The sequence below is a fragment of the Hirundo rustica genome, chromosome 7 (assembly GCF_015227805.2).
Source record: "Hirundo rustica isolate bHirRus1 chromosome 7, bHirRus1.pri.v3, whole genome shotgun sequence".
Lineage (NCBI taxonomy): Eukaryota > Metazoa > Chordata > Aves > Passeriformes > Hirundinidae > Hirundo > Hirundo rustica.
In genome coordinates this window covers 4,957,719-4,979,976 of record NC_053456.1, presented here as the reverse complement: position 1 = coordinate 4,979,976, position 22,258 = coordinate 4,957,719, and the positions used below count along the sequence as shown (strand labels likewise).

Below are 22,258 nucleotides of genomic sequence, written 5' to 3'. Positions count from 1 at the left end.
CCAAACATTATACAAGATACAAAAGCTTATGTATTAGGGACAAAAGACCAACTGTCAAATTCCTGCTTTTTTAACAAGATAAACCCCCTGAAGCCAGGAGATGTAATTTCAAATTCCTTCAGGAAAATGAATGATCTGAGTTCTCATTGACAAAGTCTTCCTGAGAATTAGAGGAGTAAAATATGTTTTTGGTGTAACTCCAGCAAAGGAATGAGGTCATGTGTTTAAGCAAGTGTCTCTGTGTATGCACATATAAATTCAGGGGGTGAATTGATATAAATTTAGAGAAGAAGATGTATGGACTTCTTGTTTGGATGTTTTGCTTTACAATTACACTGCTACACCTCAACATGTGAGTCTTTTCGCTGAATATTTACCTATACTTTCCCTTTTCTGGTATACAGTTAACTTGTGCTGAAACACCCAGAGAAGTGAATGAAAAGCCCTGTTGATTACAAAGAATATCTATGGAGTACGCTGCTATTTTTGCATATTGTTCAAGTACAGACAAAGCAAATAAAGATAAAAAATACCATAAAAAGGAACAAGTTCAACAATTCAAACATTCAATGCAGGTAAATGAGTTGTTCAGAAATACTTACCAAGGAGAGAGGCCCCACAGGTCCCTCCATTCTGGCAGTAGTTGTAGCAGTGATTGGTTTCACACCTTTCACCAGAGTAGCTGGGCCAGCAGTGGCATCGGGGATCCCCCTTCTCATTTATAATGCACTTCCCTCCATTCTCACAGGTTAATTTACAGCTGTCATCTGCAGCAAGAGCACACACACACACAGAGCTTCAACAACCCCAGCTTGATGTAAGGGCAATGCACAACCTTGCCTCAAACACAGCCAAGGATCTCTGTCAGTGAAGGGCAAAACACCACTTTTCAGAATGGAGAAAATAAACTATCCCTTCTGTTTCCACAGTGACAGAAAAACCCCCACACACTTCAGAGACAACAGTCCCTGGAAAGGCTGCCAGGAGCTGTAGATTGGTGGGAGCTCTCGCATGGCACAGGGAAGTTGGCCTCCCTAGGATCTAAGTTAGGAATGGTAGTACGAATTCCTGTTTGAAACGATAATTCCTAGTTTGAGAATTGGGAAATTGAACGTTGGTTTCATCTGGGAGACCTCAAAAAACTTCCCAGTCATTTTTCTGCTGACCTCAGCCCCTTTTTTATTAGCCATTTTTGGATCTCTCTTCCACAGTCCTTACTAACTAAACAGCCTTCTTAACTAAGCCCTGTCCAAAAAGTTTAAAACAAAATTATCTTGCCTTTAAATCCTCTTCAAAAATTTGTTTTTGCATACAAACTTGTTGCTCCTAAGTAATATTTTCTGATAATTTCTTTTTTCTTGCTCAGACTGTAAAAATCCCTGAGAAGGAAGGCTGCCTGTTGCTCTGCAATCACAGTTCTTATGGCAGCAGTGTCAGCCTCAGTGATGAGGTATAAGGGGACACAAACTCTGATCAGGCCAGATTCAGTCTTCGTGTAAAGCTCCTTCGTACTCAGAGTTGTGCCTCTCTTAGAAACACTTTGAACAGTAAACCTCTATTAATTTCAGTGAACAAGGTATAAAATCACTCAGTGATAACAACAAAAATTTAATTATAGATGAGCACACGTACAATGCTCAGACATGCAAACAGCTGTAATCCTAAGGAAGCAGAAAAGCACCTTTGCAACCCAGCTCATGCTTTCAGCAATGAAACTTCATTTGTCACACAGCGTAACAATCCTGTGAAGCCAGATTGCTTCCTAACTAATCCAGGAATTGAGCTAACGTGGCTTTAAACAACAGGGATGTCACAAGTACCAAGAACTTTTCAATAATACATCCACCCGTTGCAGGAACATTGCTGAATTAATCTGCTTTAGTCAAACAATTCATGGAGAAGAGTCAAAGCTCCTATTTGTCCCTTACTGGTTGAGGTCTAACACTGAGCAGCACAGCACAGGCACAGCAACTCCTCTGAGGTTTAAAGAAACACACTGTGTTGCAAGTGCAGAGTTTAGGAATGTTGGATGTTCTCTACCTGCACAGTTCTGTCCAAAAAGAGCTTTGTAGAACCCAGAGCTAAAACTTGTGCAGAGCCCTTTCTTTGGATGCACCCAGGTCTCTGTGCATGCCCCTCCTCAGCAGGGTCTGCTGCCTCCTCTCACAGGAACCAAATCTGGGATTGAACCTATTCAAACAGAACTTCTGGAAACTGTCATCTTTCAGATAATTGCACCTTTCTAAAATTAAACTGCAACGAGGCAGAAAATCTTAAAGTTCCCATGATGGCATCTCAGTATTTCATGTGGTTTACAATAAAAATGAGATCCTCTTTGCACTTGATTTTTTGGTATCCACCCTGGATATATACAATTGCTGTAAGAAAGTTACTTTGTATTTGGGAGTTTGAGGATGCTTCAGTGTTTTATTAATTTGGGTGGTTCATTAAATCCTTTGATGTTCCATGAACCGTTCTTCAGTTACTCATTATGGAAGTTGTTTGAATGGATAATGTAGCATATCTTATTGGAGAGAAGGTCTATTTTTGTTTTGCTTATCTTATCTGTTTTACTTATCATTAGTCATGAGTTTATGGAGCAGAACTTGGCAAAAACAGAATAAATAACAGTGAAGTACAGACAACTGCTCATTTTTATGAACCTTTCTGATAGTGCATTAAAAACATGTTCTATTTCTCTTTTAGAGCAAATCCAGAAAATTAAGATATGAATTCTGGAAAAAAAAAAAAAAAAAATTACTACTGATTTCATTCTCTGTGAAACAAATTCAAGAGTTTCAGTACAACCCTTATATGGAATAGAGAAATGGTAATACAGCAATTTTGGACTTTTGATATGCTAAGAAAAAGGATTGAAAGATGCAATGGAAAAGGCAGTTTTAAAATAGTATATTAGACTTGAAAAATATATGGGGTTTAATGGTGCTGCTTTGGAGGTAAATACAAGAAACAAATTACACTGATTCACATCAACTGAGTACAAAAGGGGATGACACGCCTGCCTTTGTGTGGGAGATGAGCAGAATGGTTCCATAGGAGAAGACGTGAAGAAAAGGAATACAGGAGAAAAATACAGAAGAATTGGTTTAAAAACCTGAATACAGTTAATTGGAATTACTGAATAAATACCTCAGAAAGAAGAAGTGGGAAGAGCTATAGCAAGTACACACCCTTGGAAAAAACTTGTTAAAAAGACAAACACAGAAAAGTTTCTAACTCCAGTCCTCAGTGCTGCTCTGAGCTTGCAAAACTCAGACTTAAAGATTTCTCTGCTGCTCTTTTCACTTCTGAAATGACAGAGGTATATAATTTCACTTTTTATCCTACCCTTAGACTAGCTATGAATCTCTCTAACTTGAAGGAAAGGATTACAGATCATGTAATTTTGTATATTCTCCCCTAATCTGGATACTTAGTCTTCTGCTGCCTTGTTTTGCCTCGTTCAATCTTAACATTTTTAATGCATAATCAAAGAATTTTTGTTTGCCATTCCTCTTATGTTTTTCTTCCCAGTAAAATTGTTTGACACAAACATTAACAGAGTTTGGCTTATCAGCTTCATCTTTGACTCTTCGCTTTTACTGGAAGCAAAAGGAGAATCTCACAAAGAAGAAACACTGATAAAACAGCAAATCAAAGCTTTGTGGACTCTACGGGTATTTTTTTCTTTCACTTGTTCAATTTTTTGATATTCCATTTCTCTCCTCCACTTACACAAAACACGTCTTTTATTGACATTTCTATAACAACCCTATTCTTTCTTGAGAAAAATGCATCTTTTTTTGCTATTTCCTGCCTTTTGAAGTATCCCCAATTTCTGGACTAGACGAGTTAAATGGGGAGATGATGTTACAGAGCACAGGGGTCGGGACCTACATTCTTTGGGACGAGAACAGTTTCCCTGCCCACAGTGGGAAACGCTCATCCCATGGGGCAGAAAGTTATTTAATCTTGGCTCTCCCTTGGACAAAAGTGTAGCTCATCCTTTACTGAGCTGAATGCAGCTAATAAAGACAGAGAGCAGAGCTGTAATGTTGAGGTAAGGTTCTATAAATCTTCCTTCAGACGAGAGTCGTACTACTCCTGCCAGTTCTCCATATGCTGAAAAGCATCAGAACAAGTTGTTCTCCCCAAATTTTGTCTGAGGGCTGTAAGACAGATGCTCCTCTTTGTTTTCTCTTCACTTTTTTTTTTTTTTTTCCCCCCTCCACTTAGAAAATATGTTTTCTTTAGAATTTTAAAAGTAAGAGAATGGTTAAGAAAAGGACGTACACTGAGAAAATCTAACTAGCACCCATTTTCTCCTGCACTGGGAAACACCTCTCCCAACAATTACCCCTTTGTAAATACAGAAGAAATCCTGCAAACAGAAGATTTTTTTTTTTTTTTTTTTTTTTTTTAAATCTCTGAGAAGTCTGAAAAAGCAGCACAACCCCCAAGAAGAAAGCATGGACTGCAGTAGCTCTTCCTCCCTGAGGCAGACTTTGGGGTTGAAAAAGAAGGTACACAGGGATGAACCACTCCAACCCCAGCCAAAGCTCTTTCTCTGCCAAGTCTCCACAGAAATGTGCTGAGGGAAGCAACGTGATAAATTAAATGTTTCATCGTTGTTCAGAAGCAACGTCAGTTCTTAATCTGTGGAATTTTTTCCTCAGGCTTTCCACTCAACCAAAAGCGCAGAAATGTTCCCGTCTTAAGAGGAAAAGTGATAAACGTGAGGCTCCAGAACGGGGAACTCTTGGAAGAGTTCATTACTCCTGCTCGTTCAGCTGTGGGACCCAATGTCTTCTTCCAGTGCAAGTCTCTCCATTTTCATCCTCTGGGTACATTTTTAGCTTCATTGTGCTACAGACGATTAAATACAGGAAACCTAATGGATGCAAATCCAGGGGTCTCTTTTAGGGAAATGAGGTGGCACTCTGCTCTTTCCTTCAGGAAAACTAAAAGGTAACTCCTAAACTGAAGAAGCCCAGCCTGTTTCAATCAATAAATAAACCCCAAAAGAACTGTGGTCTGTCAGTCACAGTCATCCAGAGCGAAATGAGATGGAAGCTTATCTCAGAGAACACTGGAAGTTGTACTCACTTTGTTTTAACAAAAACCATTCTCAATGATGCAACACACCCATATGCTGCGATGACTCCAGCTTGGAAACTCCAAATCAAACCCAGAAGCTGTTTCTCATCAGTTGCTTGAGGTGCTGGGGAAACAGCTGTGTGAGGCAATCTGGATTCAGCCCTACAGAAAGCCACTGAGGAATCAATATTTAAAATTCCTCGCTTAGGACTCATGAAGAAAAATAACACAATGGACCAAGACAGGAGTAAGGACTTAGATAATTTTCTTCTGATAAAAAAAAAAAAAAAAGAAGGAAGAAACGGAACAATCCAATGAACAGGATTCTCAGTCAGATTTTGGGATATAGCACAAGGAACAGAGCAATACTGAGATTACCTTGCAGTCACCAGCCTTTATGGTAGACAGACTAAGAATAAGAAATTGAATTGAACTGGAGATGGCTGTCCCATTTTGGCTCTGCCAAGTCATGAAAATCTATCACTAGTTTCCTTACTGTATTTAAAAATACTCAAAAAACACTCAAAGGCATTAAAAATATTATGAATATTCAATATTCTACTATTTCCTATTGTAACTTGAATTATATATCATTCTAAAGTACATTTCAACCCTACCAGTTCTGGATATCCACAACTGCTACTAATTTCTCAAAGTAAAAGACTTCTTACATGACCCAAAATAACTGCGTGCAAGTACAACAAAACCAGAACACCTCCAATACCAGAACACCACCAAAATCACCAAGATTATCTTGACTGACTTTGAATCAAGATTTTATTGCAAACCAACAGGAAAAATATATATATATATATATATCTGTATAACCTCCCTTTGGATTGTCAGCTCACCCTTCAACAATACACAGCCAAGGAAGGCAGGATTTTCTGGTTTGGGTTACTGAGATCCTTAACTGTGCCAAAAATGTTAAAGCAAGAGCCTTTAACGAGGTGAATGTGTGGGGTCTGGAATATTTCATATACTTTTTCTAAATCTTCATCAGAAAAGGAAAACTGCAGCCCCTAGTTTCTATTCCATATTGTATTATCTCCTAAAGGCAAAGAATCTGATTTGTAAATCTATTTTTCTTTTGTTTGCGCCTATTAGTGACCTGTTAATGGCAAGTGACTGTCAGTCAGCCTTTAATTATAAACCTGAATCAGTTCAAGATACTGATCTTGGGGTCAGCTCTGATCTTTCCAGAAATCTCTGCTGGTCCTTGGAAGCTGAAGTGGGGTCTCAGCAAGGGACAAATGTTTAACATCCACTTACACTTAAAAAAAGAAAAATCAAAATAGTGCAAAAACATTATTAGAGAGTACTATGATACAGAAATTTCAATTCATAATTTGTTATTTGTGGAACTGGCAGACTACTATTACAAAAATAACATAGATTAAAAAAAAAAAGTAGGAAAAAGCCTATATTAGACATGACTTGAAATACAATTGTAAACAATAAACTAAGGAAGCAGTTATTCAGCAGCCCTTTAAAAAGTTGTAACAGATATTGCAGCCATGGGAAGGCACTGAAAATTATCAATAAATTAAAAATGCTTCTCTAGGCATTTTCTGTCTACCCATAAAATTTTATAACAAGTCATTTAAAAAACCTCTTCAGATCTTTCTTTAATAAAAACACACATTCCTAAAAACATTACCACAGCATAATCCTTTGCCCACTAGTAAAAATGGAGCATTACTGAAATTATGAGCTCAGACTGGTACAACTCACCAGTGAAAAACAAATATCTTTTATATTTCCATTCTTCAACATCTAAGTAGTAACTATGGGTAATTTGAAATAATTTTTAGGTGGTGTTGTAGCAGCAGAAATTCTTGACAAGTGTCCACCCGAGATGGACAAAGAGCTGACACTTGGAGGGGCAGGGAGGGTATTCAGACTGATTTGTGTCCAGAGCTGGACAGTTTTATTAATACCACATCATGAACCACTAAAACACAGTCCTGGTAATTCAATATTTAAGTCCTAGGCAGTATAGATCGGTGAGATTTTCTCCAGAGAATTATGACATTTCAGGTAAATTAATTTAATTGCTACACTGAGCACTTTAAGCACAAGAGGATCTCACCAAAATATCCATCACTTGCACTTCTGAGCCTGGAATTAAACATCAGAAAAACATGCTAGTACACATAACACACACAAGAAATGCTATTCTGAGATTTCTAGAACATTTAAAAATTCAAGCTGGCTAAGAAATCATTTCAGCAGTGTGACCAAGCTAAATTTGGCCTAAATTAGATTGAAGTTTTGAAGTACCTAATAATCTTCTGCGGAAAAGATTCCCTCCCCCATCCCTAAAATACAGCAAGAACTTAGAGGCTCTTTTTTCATGAAATCTGGTTTCCTGTGTCTCAGTATTAGTAATTTCAGAGGTTCCCAGAAGATATCATTTTAGATGAAAATGCTGCAGGTTTTTTTTTCTTCTTTGACTGTTACTTCAAAGTCATTATTACTTGCTATGTTGCTCTCACTGCCTTTTCACCATTGCTGCAGTGTTTTTTTCCTCCTAAATGACTCATTAAATTTGAGATCCAAAACACCTCACTGCTTTTTGAACTTCTTTTGGTCAGTATTTATACCCACTCACTTTTAAGTATCATCTTGTATCAGTTAAGTTGAAAGCTCATTTTTCATTTTGATAAACATTAGCAGGGGAGGTTTTTTTTTTGGTTTTTTTTTGTAATCAAAGACTTTGTTTCTTCACCTTTCCCTCCAGTTTCAGCTAAGTAATCTGTGTATTGAACAACATCACAAAACTCTGCACTCACAGCCAGCCTGGCCTTTTGCAATGACCAAAACTGACCAGCTGTTTATTTTCTGGCTCTCCTGCAGTTTTCAATACCTACCTAGGAGGCTCTGATCGATGCATGTTCCATTCATCAATGACTTTCCTTCTGGACAAGCGCACGTTGCACCAGAGGGGTTGAGTAAACAAATGAATTCACACGTCAGGTCCAAGCAGGGATTAGGCACTGCTTAAAAAGACAAAATATTTGAATATATATATATTTAATTTTTTAAAAAATTAGAACTGTGTTCTAAAGCTAAGAAAATATAAAAAATTAGATACAAAAAATTCTGATACACTTCCACTCCCCAAGATATCAACAGCCTCAAGCCTGTGAACACACTCCCTCAAACAGCAGTGTAAGACCCACAGAGAGACAGAATTTATTCCATTACCAAAAAATGTATTTGTAACACGAGAGTAGAAAGTTTCATCTGCTTCTAGCTAGGGGGATTGTTATTCACCTCTCTTCTAATTATTTTTTAATAGCTCAGTCACAGTGCAGGTACAAAAGGCATTTGTGTACAAATTTGTGCAGCATCCTTTCAAATGAGTGAAAACGCATCAAAATTATATATAAAAAAATGACAATCTATTTTCAGTTTGTACAATCAGGCTCTGGTTCATATTGATACAACTTGGTTACTTTCTTCCCTCCCGAGATGATATTGAATTTAAAGTAATTATGCTTACTCACAGTCCATTTGTTTGTAGCGGTGAAAAATCAAGGCACTTTTTGCTTTGTCAACATCCACACTCAGATATTCTACAAGGCTCTTGCCAAATTTGTGCACTCTAAATGCACCGTTTTTAGGGCCTGCTCCATATATGTAATCCTCAAAAATGTCAATTCTATGTGGATGCAGTAAACCTTGAATAAAAATGGACAGTAAATACAAATGCATATTCAAATAATAAACATCTTTTTAAAATAAAAGCTTCATTTCATTACCCTAACACCCAAGGACATTATTTTTCAGACATTATTTTTGGTCCCCACAAAAACTACCTTTAAAAAAACCAATCTTCCTCAAAGGAACTCTTCCCGTTTTGCAGACAACTTAAATTTCAGGCTTTTTATCGGTTTTCCACACAGTTGAGCCTCATAAACTGTCTGATCATTGGGAAAAAAAAGGAAACTCTGTAGTAACAGCTTGCTAATTAGAACAGATTTGTTCTATTTGTTGTACCTTAGGTACAACACTTTAACCAGATGTACGTGGCAAGGAAGAAAGAGGTCATTTTGCTTCACATCGAAGAAATTATTTGGCCAAAACATTTCTTCAGCTCCTTCCTAACATATTTGAAATGCTAGTTTTTGTACTACTCTTGTTTTTTCAAAAAATCATAATTATAGTAAATTAATGCAAAAGTTATTGTTAACTCTACCAATTCCTCATTTTTTTAGGAGCTGTGAGGGCCTATTAGGCCACCAGTTGGATTTTCTTTGTACAACTGGCTGTAGAATTTCACATTTACCCTCAGTAAGGGAACGGCTTCTAACTAAAACTTCTTTGCCTGAGATGCATCTCTTCCTGAAGCCATAAAGAAACAGAATCTGCCATTCCGTGTGATACCTTGTGCCTGATATTTTCTCCATTTTCTCTAAAGACGGCTTTGTATTTCCCTTGTATTTACTTAATTTTATCAATCAACCTTTATTTCTTCCTATTGTTCTTTCATGCCATCAGTGCTTGGTACTCAGGATTTAATTTTCTTAAAAATATGGATGAATTCTAATGAATTCTTTTAGGCTTGTCTAATTCAATGGGTTGAAGGTTTTAGTCTCGTTGCAAAGCAATTTCTAAACTCCCCAATTTTCCTTTGGTCGGGTGCTAGAGGAGCTTGTGGTCAGACCCCTACACTCAAAGTGATCTCTCTTCAGGTGATTATCTCCATGTATATTGATACAAATTGTGGAATAAAATGCTTTTAAACCAAAATAAGATGATTTCAATCTTGTCCGGCCCAATCAGGATTATGGGAGATTCCTCCTAATATATTCCAGAATATCCTGGTGAATTCTGGGTTAAAACACTCCATGGCACCAGGTATAATAACACCCTGATGATTCTCCAGAACCAGCTGCCCACTAAGCAATCCTCCCCAAAAGGCTGCTTGCAAATGTTTTTTTAATGCGTTCCTTCTCTCTTCTACCCAAGTTTCATAGATTTCTTACTTGACAAATTGTTAAAAAGCCACTGTGCAATTGAAAATAGTTTGCTTCACCAGAATCTCTTTTTCTTTTTTATCAAAATGAACTTTCTTCATTCCCATTCTGTTAGCAGAATTCTATGATTACTCACTGACCTGAAAGCCAAGCCCATTATTGCTCCAAGAACTGATTCAGATCAATGGTTCCACAACTCCTAAAACTCCAACTCAATGCAGGCAGCTCTAATATAAGTCCAAGTGTGACCAAGCCTAAATATTCACCAATGTTATTCAGTAATACCTAAACTTGGAGATCTGCACAGATCATTGAATCTTTGTTCCTCTAAGGTAATTTTATTAGATTATTTAAAGCTAAAATTATCTTATCTGAAACACCTGATTAGATAATGTTTGAGGCATTGTCTAACAAAAGCACAAAATATTACTCAATAATCACTGATTTTTGCTTACATAGTTCCTCTGAACAGTGAAACTTCAGCCAAGTAAAATAAAATAGGAATCACATTATACCAAGGCTTTCCATACCTTGTTTTGTGCTCACAGACACAACTGAGTCAGACCCATCGAAAAGAACACTGCCAATAACAGACAACTCAAAATCAGCCCAGAACAGGCGCTGGCTGAACGGATCAACTACGAGACCTACAAAGGAGATAAAGTTCAAATAGGAACATAAAACCTGGAAAAAAATTAGTATTTTTATATAACTTGATGTCATTCATATTCTTGTGTACACAAAATATTGTGGCAATGAAAAGGCTTGACTGGAAACCAAAGAGAATAAAATATAAGAGCTCCCACTTAAACCTTCCCCTTGGCAACCGTGGTTTATTATTTTCTTTACCTTAGTCTGCCCAAGGTCAGCACCTTTTCTAACCCATTCTCCTCAGCAGGTACGGCTAGAAATACCAGGTGGGAATTAAATACAGAATCAAATCTTCTCATCTGTTCTTCCAACCAAAATCTAACGTGGCAATTACACCAGTGTGATCCCGTGTTAAAAAACAAGGCATTCAGAATTCATGGAGTCTGCACCCTGTTTCCACACGTTTCATTGTGTTCTCATTTTCATCACCAATACTTCCCATGCAGTCTTACAGAATTAAAACCCAGTTTATTTTAATTTAAATTTTATATATTTATTTTAATATATATAAATACATATTATGCTGTCTATGAAAAGAGAAATAAAAGATCAACGGCATTATGAATACCCAGCCTCTAGGCAATAATTAAATAGTTAAATCAAGTAGTCCATGCCTCACAGAGGAAGATGAAATGGTTAATATGCCATTTTAGGTCATGTCAAAAACTTCAGCCTGAAGAAAATATTGGAACCATAAAATAATTTCATTCTGAGCTTTTGAAGTTGCAGTGCATCTTTAATAAGAACGGGAAAAGTTATTTTTCTTCCTATTTATGTAAGTAGGTAAGTCAGAAAAAATACATCAAAAGAAATTATACATAACAGCGAAAATACTCCTCTTAAGGTCATAAATTAACCAGCTTCAGATAGATGAGAGGAATTGGAGAAAATCTGACTCACAGACCAGTGAAATATGCTTGCATTTAAAGCTCCATAAAAACCTCAAAAAAACCTCTTTAAAAAAAACCTCTGGCATTCAGGGATATGGCTAAAGAGAATAATTTCTGGTAAAAGGCAATCACAATGTGTCGGTTCTGTGTGATGCTTGGGACCTGTAAGGGGCATGTTTTAGCAGCAGTCCCCACTCCCCAGCTTTAAATTATTCTTTGCATTTTAATGAGAAGATTTAAATAAAAATGAATAAATAACTAACATTCTCAATGTATCTTTCATGGCATCAGAGATAAAAGTACTTCTATTTCATTTATACATGTAACACTCCTGTGTAAATTTCTGTGTAAATCCTATCAAGCGAAGCCCAAATGCTCAAACTCCCTCTTATTTGAAATAGGAAAGCCATATGTGGTAATAAATTTAAGAACAGTGTAAACAATATTAGTAAAGTCCTATTTGGGAGGAAATATTAAAGGTTTGAACTCTTTGCATTCCCTCTTCATGGGCCTATGTTAAATATCTGACAAAAAAATTAACAAACTCTAAGGAACATCTATTTTCTACCATGAAGGAAAGGAGGAAAACACAGAAGGATGTTACTAAAGTATTTTCAGGCAGTAAATACAGGAAAATGCCCCTTCCTTGGGTGAAATCTTCCTGAGTTAGTGAGTGCCAGGTACTTGGGAAAAACAAGGTGTTCACCTGTAGGTCTTTGCAGGTTCTTTTGAACCAGTATCCTTCTCAGAGTACCATCCATGGATGATTCCTCTATGTGAGACCGATCCCCGATAACTGTCCAGTACATCATCCTGAAAGTATTAAACACAACAATTAAGCTGAGTGCTTACACAGAACCCCAAAACACTCCACTGATGCTCAATTGCTGTGAGCCTTTCAACATTCCTGGCAGAGCAGAGATCTTGGCTTACATCCAGGTTAAGTTGAAGAGGATTTAAGTAAACAACTTGGAAACGTTCAGACAATTGCAGATATAATTTTCTCCCCTTTGCTCCGTTTTGTACTCTTATTTGACTTACCAAACCCGAGTGGTGTTGAAGGATACATACCCCTTTTTAGGATTCACGGCAATTGCATATGGCTCTCCTGCAATGCTGGTGAGCAGCCTGGTGCAGTTGGGTCCCTTCAGCTGCCCCACATTGATGGAGTACCTCAGGCTGGTCCAGTGGGTTGTGTAGTAGCTGAACCAATGCATTCGGGAATGATCAGTCCAGTAAACATTCCCAGCCACCCAGTCCACAGCAATGCCCCTGGGCCTTTTGAACTCTGGACACTAAAAGGAACAGATGTTGCAGTCAGATTTGTGGAAATGGTCTTTCACAGCAGCTGCACAGACACAGATTTGTGTCATTTTTTTCCAGGAACGCTGCATTGGAAAGACATAAACTGCACCTGCAGGAGTTCAGCTCTGAGGGGTCTGCTGACACCTCCATTCCATGCAGAACAAGTCAATGCTTCAAATCTGTTCTCAAGTTTAAGGCTACCCACGTTAGGGGAAAGTTGCTTTGGCATCATCTACTTGAACTATTGATATGGAAGCAAACAAGTGTTGTGAACTGTAATTTGAAACCAAAGGGAAAGGAAGTTATAAGATTATGCAGTTTATTTTATTCCATGCAGAACCACAGTCTGGTGTTCCACCCCAAACCCTCAGTGGAAGAGCACGAGCCCATCCCGAGGAGTGGCTGCCAAGGGTAGAGAAAATCCCTGCATTTAGAAAACTGCATAAAATTCCCTCTGTATGCACAAATATTCATCTTCACACGTAAAAGAGGCTTGACTGATCATAACATTAAGTTTATCAACTGAAGGATCTCCATCACGATTTTTTTTCTCATAATCATTAATCATTAGATCTCCTATATGAACAAGCTTCTCTAAAGTTTACTGGAATTCCTGCAGAAATGAGTATCACCTGTAAAATGGGATCACCCAACTCTTTCTAACATGAATGCAGTGTATCAAAAACCTCAAGACCAGCATGAGCTAAATACACAATTATATACAATATGCAATTTGCAATTTGTTTGCATATTTACTTATAACAACATCAAGTTAAATTATGAACAAACCAGGTATTCCTTTAAAAATGAAAAAAATTCTACTAAGCCACATAACTGAAAACCAGGAAAGAAAATCCTAAAAGAACTTGTTTTTCCTCAAGTGTCAGAGTTCCCTAATACCACAAGACATGTGTAGACTATTTTCATCATAAAATAAAGGTCATTTCATTCTCTAGGTGACCACAAGGGTGAATTTAGAGAGTTTGTAGCTCATAAACTTTGATTCTGCAAAAATGTCATAGAAGGTATGCAAAACCTTGATTTTCTATTTAGAGGAATAGTAAAAAAGCAAAATCAATCACGGCATTTATAAAACTGTATTTATTTCTAAACAGGGTCACAGCTGATTTTTAAAGAAAGTATTGTATTCTTTGCTATGCAATGATGACAATGGCAGCACATGCTTCCACAAATAACAGAAAGTTGATTTTTATTTTTTTTAATAAGGGTAGCATTTGCATATAACAAACTTTTTCTTAGTTACTATCTAAGCAACATTCACGGAAAGGACAAAAAAAAAAGGATAAAAATTTTATTTTTAATCCAAACTCCTTTTCATTCTGTGAAACATTCAGGCACCTGTGTAATACTGTAATACCTTTCATACCTAGAGATCTCTTTGGATACTGCAAGGATTAATGGCTTACAATGCTGGAACCAAATATTCTTTTAAAAGGAAAGCAGCTGTCAGAGCCAGAAAAGCCTCTCACTTTTTTCTTTGGTTTTTTGTTTGATGTTTGTTTCTTTGTTTTTAATTTTGTTTTGTTTTGGTTTTTTTGACTATTTAAACCCACAGTTTACAGTGATACTGTTTTTGGAGAGCCTGGAAAGACCAAGATGGGAATTACCAAGCAGACTGAGAGATGGTTCCCAAAAGAGGTGGCTCAAGAAGCAGATGAGACATCCTAAAAGGGACATCCTACAAAAATTCCAGAACAAGGATGGGGTTGCTGAGGAATACTGACCCTTTCTCCTCAGCCAGACAGGGAAAGTGAAATTCCAGTAATGCTGGGGGGAATATCAGAGATCAAATGCAGACGGAGACAAGCAGAAGAAATGTCAAGGAGTCATCTGATGTAAGAGATTTTAAAAAAAGAAACAAAAACCCCCACTAGCTGATGCTGAGGCTGTGCAATTTCCAGTTGTGTTTGTTAAGTTACAGCTACATCATATTTCTGAGGTCATATTCATCTTCTCACAGTGTCTGGTAAAATTACTTACTGTCTAGTAAAATTAGCTCTTACCTAATAGCTTGTTTGGATTATGCTAATTTTGAAGGATAATTCTGCATACAAAATAAGGATGAAAATATAAGGAAGGAAATGACATTAATGTTTTCTACAGTGATTTTAGCCCACTTTGATGCTAATTATAATGCACTACAACTTATTAGAAAAACTGGGGATTGAAACTTAATTGCCTTTCACAGTTTGGAAGTCTCTGCACGGTTACAGACCACGTCAGCTCAACGGCTTTTGATCAGAACCGCTATCTTTTGAAAATTCTGTTTTCAAGGTAAAGAATTAATAACAAAAAAAAACCTGAAACAAACAAACAAAACAAACAAACAAGCAAACATAAAAAAGAAGCTGCAGTAACTTGGATGTGGAAACCTTTTTAATGTAATGGCAGATCACAGATTTTCAGCCACTAAAGTCAAGCTTGACTGGAGAAAATACGTTGCACGTGCAGTAGGAACACATCCCTTTGTAATGCTTAACAGGAAGACTAAATGACAAAGGTAATTTGTATCACAAGCACAAGGAAGAAGTATTTTATTTTTTTATTCTGCAGATATTTTGGGTATGGAATTGCTGGGGAACAAAGTGAAGGAATATTTTATTTTGTCTAAATTATCTTCATTAAAAATAATACATTATCTAATCTTATGTTACTAGAACAGTAAAAAGAAATTAAAACCAAAACTTTTAGACTTGTACCCACTGAAACACAACACTTTTGTTGAGAGATGAGCTTCCCAGATGAGTGGGTGCAGTGATTCACCAAGCCACCACTTGAATTACATAAAGTAGGATCATTTATAAATCCCAATGAGCTGATTCCAGAAAGAGTCTTCTAATTTCATCCTGAAGGATCTGTAGCTCTAAGGCAAAACCCTAAACTCCTGGTATTTAGAGAAAAGGGGCTGGAAATAGTTTGCATTCACAGGGATGCACTGGGCCCTGGGGCAAGTGTTGGGAAACACGAGTGGATGTGCCACAAGAGTGGTTAAGGGCTCTTGTGAAGCTCTCAGAACACTGGGGCTGGACAGGCTGCCAAAAGACTGGCTGGATACACAACAAAACCTAAGCTTTTCTCTCTGTTATAGGGTATCAGTATTGTAATATTCATCTCTTTGTCCTCTTCCATCAAATAGAGCACTTGAGTTGAAGCGCGGGGTCGCTCCGCGTTCATTATTCACCTCAGATAACTCCTCCAGCCCTCTCCAAGGATTAGGCAGCAAACAGCTGCTCCAGTTATCACCAACTCACTTGGACTGCCTGAACTCGATTGGGATGGAACCCTCTTCTGCATCTGTCAATAAACTCTGAAGAGTTGATATTTACAATTTCCTTTAATGCTTGAATTTGTACCAGTCTTAAACCCCTTTCCACAGAAAATCAGGAGAGCTACTTAAAGCTATTCTCTGAGGAAGGCTCTTGATATGCTAATTCCATGGAGCAATTTCGGTTGAGATGGATTTTTGCATTAATGTAATTACCTGAAAATGCAGGTGACTTTGTTCAAGTTTACTGTCCTAATTTACATATCAAAGTCTAGATATAAAAGTTATAATGTAACCTTTGAAAACTTACCCATTAAAAAAACTTGGGTTAAAATTAAGGATTTCTCAAGCTTTTTAAAACCAAATTTCTGTGACAGTATTAAGGCAACACTATAAAACCAATTAACCTATTGATCAGCTGCAAATAAGGCAACAATATTTGAATATTAATGAGATAACGTTGGGAAAATAATTGAATAGTTAAGCACAATGAGAAGAAAATCTTTCACAAATATAAATGAGAAGTGTCCAAGATACATTCAAATACAGTGTGTGCATTTTCCACACTCAGATTTGTCAAAAAGCTTTGTCTGGCCTGGATCAAGCATTGTCGAAAGGACCCAGCTGCAGTGAAGAGACAGGGGAACATGGGGTATAAAGAAAAAATATCACTTTTTCAATATCTTTGAGTCAGAAAGGAAGTGACTAAAGGGTATTTTCAGATAGCAATGAAAAAGGATACGAAAACTGAAAAAAAAAATTCAGCACATTAGGAAAATATTAATTCTAAGAATATTTTCTCTCTAGCAGTTTAAGTGGGGAGACAATGACAAATCAGCTGTGAAAATTTCAATCCCTGGGCTATGAAGATGTCTGAAGGAAGCTTATGCTCAATTTTATGGACCTCTAAGAAAGAGTTAGACCCACTAGAGAGGCTGTGGGTCAGCAAACTGCTCTTGATGCAGAGTGCATCTGCCGATTACCCCCCAAAAGGAAAGAAAATAAATAACACCACTGCCTTATCAACACTAACTTCACAAGGCTTTACACATTCCCTATTTCCCAGTGAATAACTCAACACAGAGACCTGTTTATCAGGATTTTTAAAACAGAAATACACACCACATTTAAATGAGAAAAACTCCGCGGTAGAACTACTCCCCATTTTCAATACCGGTATCCTTCTGCAGAAGCCCAACGACAGAGCTGACCTGCTAGAGCTCCTAGGCATTATTCTGTGCTTCAGATCTACTTCCCATAAATGTTCTCTGAACAAAATCCAGACGCTTCTGCTGGGCAGGTGCAAGTGCTGGTTTTCAACCACTCTCACAAAGAAGGACTCAGGGTACCTTCAGGGTCCATTGGTGCCTACATCCCGAGGCTTTTTGCCCTGCTGGGTCAAAGGTCAGGAATGCCATTCATTTGGGGGGGAAATATCCTGGGATGGAATGTGCTCAGAAGTGGTTTCAGTGTGTGAATTATAGATGAAAGACTGGGCTGCTGTTGCTACTCCTGCTTATTCTGCTGGGTGTATAGAAGCAGCCATGTATGGGAGGTCATCGCTGTTACCTCTCCTAAGCTTAAGGAAACACGAAACAGCCAGACAGGTGTCTTTTTCTAACGGGCCAAGAAAAACTAAAAACTCTGCTCTGCTATCGAATTCAGTAAAGACTAAAAAACCCAGCATCTATATTTACAGTGTTATAGAAACACCAGTGTAAAGACCACATTATTATCTTCAGTTCAGCAGTATCACTTCCTAAAGACATTTGTTGAAATATTTTAGGCAAAATGAGTAACAACCTGCATTGATTTTATTTTCAAGTAAAGACTACTTGAAATTACCCAGTCTTATGAAAATCCACATTTCTGTTGCAAAGTCTCAAGCTTATATTTATGCATATTCAAAATAAGACACCACGCAGTTCAACAAAAATGGGAATAAATACTAATTGTTCTAATGTTTAAATATATGTCATAAGTTTGCCAATATTATTGTTTATATGATCACTGTAGAAATTCAGCTGTGTTTAGCCTATCTCCAATTTCTTCCATGGATTTGAAATTCATGGCTTTCTTCTTCTATATATATTCTTCCCTTTTCTCTATTGAAATAATAATAAAAAAATCTTGATGGTATACAGACTTCCCAGGCTTCTAATACAGTGATTATTTCTCTGTGGGAAAGTTTTTTAAATCCTACAATCGTGTTGTCTTGGACAATCTACCAAATCTCTCAGAGTCTTGAACAAAAAGGCTTTAGTTAGCCATATAGATCACTCAAATAAAACCATTCTCAGATAGAAATTTTAATTTACCAAATCAGCCCATGCTATTATAGAAGAGTCAGAACAGAAACATAAATTGAATGACATTTGTATGATTTAATCTTTGATTTTGATCACTTACTATCAAGCCACTGTTACTCTGCCTTCTCTCTCTGTCATGAAGTTTTCTGTAGAAAATCCCTCCTGGATTAAACTGAGTGCTCCAAACAATCATATCCCCTTGAAAATATGCATCCATCCCAGTTATCCTTGAATTGTGTTCAATATGTGATATTTGCTGATGAGCATCACTGTAGTTGAATGGATATGCAAAACCCAGGATGTCAGTGTCATTAGCAACATAGAGAACTTGATCTTCAGAGCCTAGGGATTATTATAATGAAACAAAAATAAGGTAAATGTCAACTAATGCAAAATCAGTGTGTTTAACTCAAGTAGCTTTTTGGTGTTCAGCTTGTATAATTTCTGATGTTAAATTTATTTTGTGGTTGTTGAAGACTGCAGAAACACACTTGGGGCAATAAATGTAACTTTTGCTATTCTGATATCAACATATCAACTTCAGTGCTCTCCAAGCACACAGTGAGACACCCAGGACTATATTTTAAGGGGCACATAATATAAGAATTGGAATATTTTTAAGCAGTGCACAAAACCCCAGGATATTATGTATTCAGCCCACGAGAATCCCATATTTTTACATGCATGCTGTCTTTAGAGGGTCCTAAATGTATGTATTAAAGGAATACAGAGCTGTCAATAAACACATTTTTAAATTGTTCTGTTGGAAATTAGAAGTGCAATGATTTTATCTTTAGTGAAGGCAGTGAAGTTTTGAAATTGACCGCAACAGAACCTGTGTCTTAAATCTCCTCAATTTAGATAGCCAGATACCATCTTGATCCAGATGTTGTAAAGTATATTATTCATAAGAAAATGTTTTCTAATGTCAATTCATTGAGTTTTGAGAAAGTTTAAAATGTGCTTGATAATTTAGGATGTATTTGGATTATTTTTATTTCCCCATTTATATCACATTTATCCATAGAGAATCAATTTAAAATGTCTGTCCAATGCACTGCCTCCTTATGAGTATGAAATAATCAAACATCATTTGTTCCCTTCCTCCTGATAAATGCAAGAGCAAAGAAGAGTCTGGTTAAAGCAAATATCAGTGAGGGAAAGAAGGAAGCATGAACGGTATTACAATGGAAATGAAGCTTGTGGACAATTCAGATTTAGGATAAAGATTCCCAGATTTTTAAATTATAAGCCCTCAGAATTACGTCTGTGTTCCTATAATAACAAACCATTATCTTCAATGAGTAAGCCTGTTTGCTCCCATGGCATAATCTGATTTCTTTAGTAATGGGCAATGATGCCAAACCCTGAGAGAGTCCATGTGATGTGGGAAACACTAATGACTCATTAATATGATTTTCTCATGGCAAATATGCTTCAAAATTATGGACAATCTATATAAGAAATGGCAGAACTGTCTATTTTGATTTTTACAGCCTTACCTTTTGCTACGCAGCTGTTATTCCTCTCCTTATAATTTTTTTCACATGCACAGCTGTAAGAGCCCTTTAAATTATGGCAGTGTTGGGAGCAGGCACCAAATACCATGCACTCATTGATATCTATGAAGAAAAAATTGCAATTTATATACCTGTAATTTGATACACTTATTATTTAACATGTTCATATGATCATGGAACAAAGCAGAAGAACAAAGGAGATTCATAAACATTTTCCTGCTGACCAGTATGGCATCATATATGTTTAGACTACACTTTCTGAGGAATTTCACTTTCTCTCTGTTAACTTTGATTTCAGTTTTGTATTATGCATCTTCACGATTTTAAGCATCTCAAAATACTCTCATATGCCAGCCTCAACACCAATGTTAAATAATCTACTCGATCTTAAAAAAACCCCATATAGTCCTTCAATTATTTAATAGCCTGACTTGGACATTTTGACATTCTCAACTAGTGTTAAATCTTTGATAACCTCTCCAGGTAAAATGTAAGAATACATGCTTTGTAAATTTTTTTTTTTTTAGAGTTCTTAATCCCATAGCTATCAAATAGCTTCTACTCTGTGGAAAAAAACCCCAAACATGATATGTATCTCCTTCTCCAGTACAGAAAATTGACTAAAAAATTGCCTTCAATACTTTACAATAAGGAAAGATGGAAAATATCTGTACCTTCACATTGTCTATTCCTCCTGTTTCTCTGAAATCCAGGTTTACACTGACACAAAAGGGAAGATTTTGTTTGATTACAGAATGCATCATCTCCACAGGGATTCACATTATCTTCACATGTATATTCAGCGACACCTAAATATAAACAAAATGTCTAAAAAAATCCCTGATAGATTAAAGTTTTAAAAATGAGACCTAAAGTTACAACAACAAATAACAAATTCATTCTGTTTAAAGAGCATCAGGTGAATTTTTAACAAACAAATGGCACCACAGTGTTTATCTACATCTGCATAATTTAATGTGCTATACCTTATGCAAGTATAGACATTTCCCATCAAGAATTTAACACTAGAACTTTTCTCCTTGCAAATATGAAACAAAATACAATCAGCCTGTACTCAAATTTTGTAAAGAACTAGTAGCTACACCAAAAAACCTCTATAGCTTGAATTGCTGTAAAATTTGCCTTGCTCTTGTGGTACGGAATTCCATCCATTTGTAACTAAAAGAAGGAACGACGTTAAACTGAGTTCTGTATTGTTCAGTAGCTCTTGCACAGATGAACGTTTGGGTTGTTTGTTTGTTTTCTGGTACAATCAAGAAAACAGATCTTGCCAGCCCAACTCACTTATTTTGCAGTCTTGCTCATCTGAGCCGTCTCCGCAGTCGTCAAACCAATCGCACTGCAGCTCCATGGGAATGCATTTCTTGTCATTGCAAGCAAACTCATCTTTTTTACACGGTCTGGCTTTATACGTGATTTTATCTACGTAATTACAGATTAATAAGAGAAAGATAAATCAGTATTTAAGATTCTCGGATTGTTTTAGACACGTACAAATGGGAACGACCGCGAAGCATTAAGCAACTGGAAATTATTTCAAGCTTAATTTCACTCAGTTTCAAATTCTGATCTGCTAACCTGCAGTTAAGCTTTACTGAAGGACAAGCAGATCTGCGTAACAAAGTTTGCCTTCAAGGTGTTTTCTCTGCCCTGAGTGCCTTGGAAGGTAAAATCACCTACCACAGTGATCTTCATCCGAGTTATCGCCGCAGTCATCGACCTCATTGCAAACCTGCTCGGGCCGCAGACAAACCCTGTTGTTTCTACATCTGTACGGCCTCGTTGGAGGGCAGGGAAACTTTACTGCACAGCAAAGAAAAGAATCAGCTGTTACCCAGCTATTAATCTTTTTTAAACAACACATCAAAGCCAGATACGTGTTGGTGCTGTAAGTTCTTCATTTAGAGATTTCGTGTGATAAGGGTGATTTATAGCTGGTTTTGGGAGCCAGTAAACATGGCAGAAAAGAAGAAAAAGAAGTAGGAAGTGTAATTATGCTCAATATTACATATACAAGTAATTTTTCCCTCCCTCTGTGAGTTTCCTACAGAAAAGTTTCATTTCTTAAAAACAGCAAATATCAAATATCTGAAATTACATGAAAAGCAATTACAAAAGAAAACTCTATCCCATATTTCAAGCTTATCTTCTAAAAGGAAAACAAAATTTAAGACAAACGTGCCTTTATATATTT

General features: G+C 36.8%; 1 protein-coding gene across 1 annotated transcript in view; it reads right to left on the bottom strand.

Annotated features, from left to right (window-relative positions):
- Window positions 1–22,258, bottom strand: part of LRP1B (LDL receptor related protein 1B) — a 498,089-nt gene that overhangs the window by 34,888 nt on the left and 440,943 nt on the right. The window contains exons 73-83 of the mRNA XM_058421333.1: window positions 21,745–21,867; window positions 21,349–21,486; window positions 20,718–20,852; window positions 20,026–20,145; window positions 18,624–18,865; window positions 12,695–12,918; window positions 12,330–12,436; window positions 10,613–10,729; window positions 8,610–8,783; window positions 7,971–8,096; window positions 603–767 (exon numbers count right to left, since the gene is read on the bottom strand). Of these exons, the coding sequence (XP_058277316.1) occupies window positions 603–767; window positions 7,971–8,096; window positions 8,610–8,783; window positions 10,613–10,729; window positions 12,330–12,436; window positions 12,695–12,918; window positions 18,624–18,865; window positions 20,026–20,145; window positions 20,718–20,852; window positions 21,349–21,486; window positions 21,745–21,867 (1,671 nt within the window). The remainder of the gene's footprint in view (window positions 1–602; window positions 768–7,970; window positions 8,097–8,609; window positions 8,784–10,612; window positions 10,730–12,329; window positions 12,437–12,694; window positions 12,919–18,623; window positions 18,866–20,025; window positions 20,146–20,717; window positions 20,853–21,348; window positions 21,487–21,744; window positions 21,868–22,258) is intronic.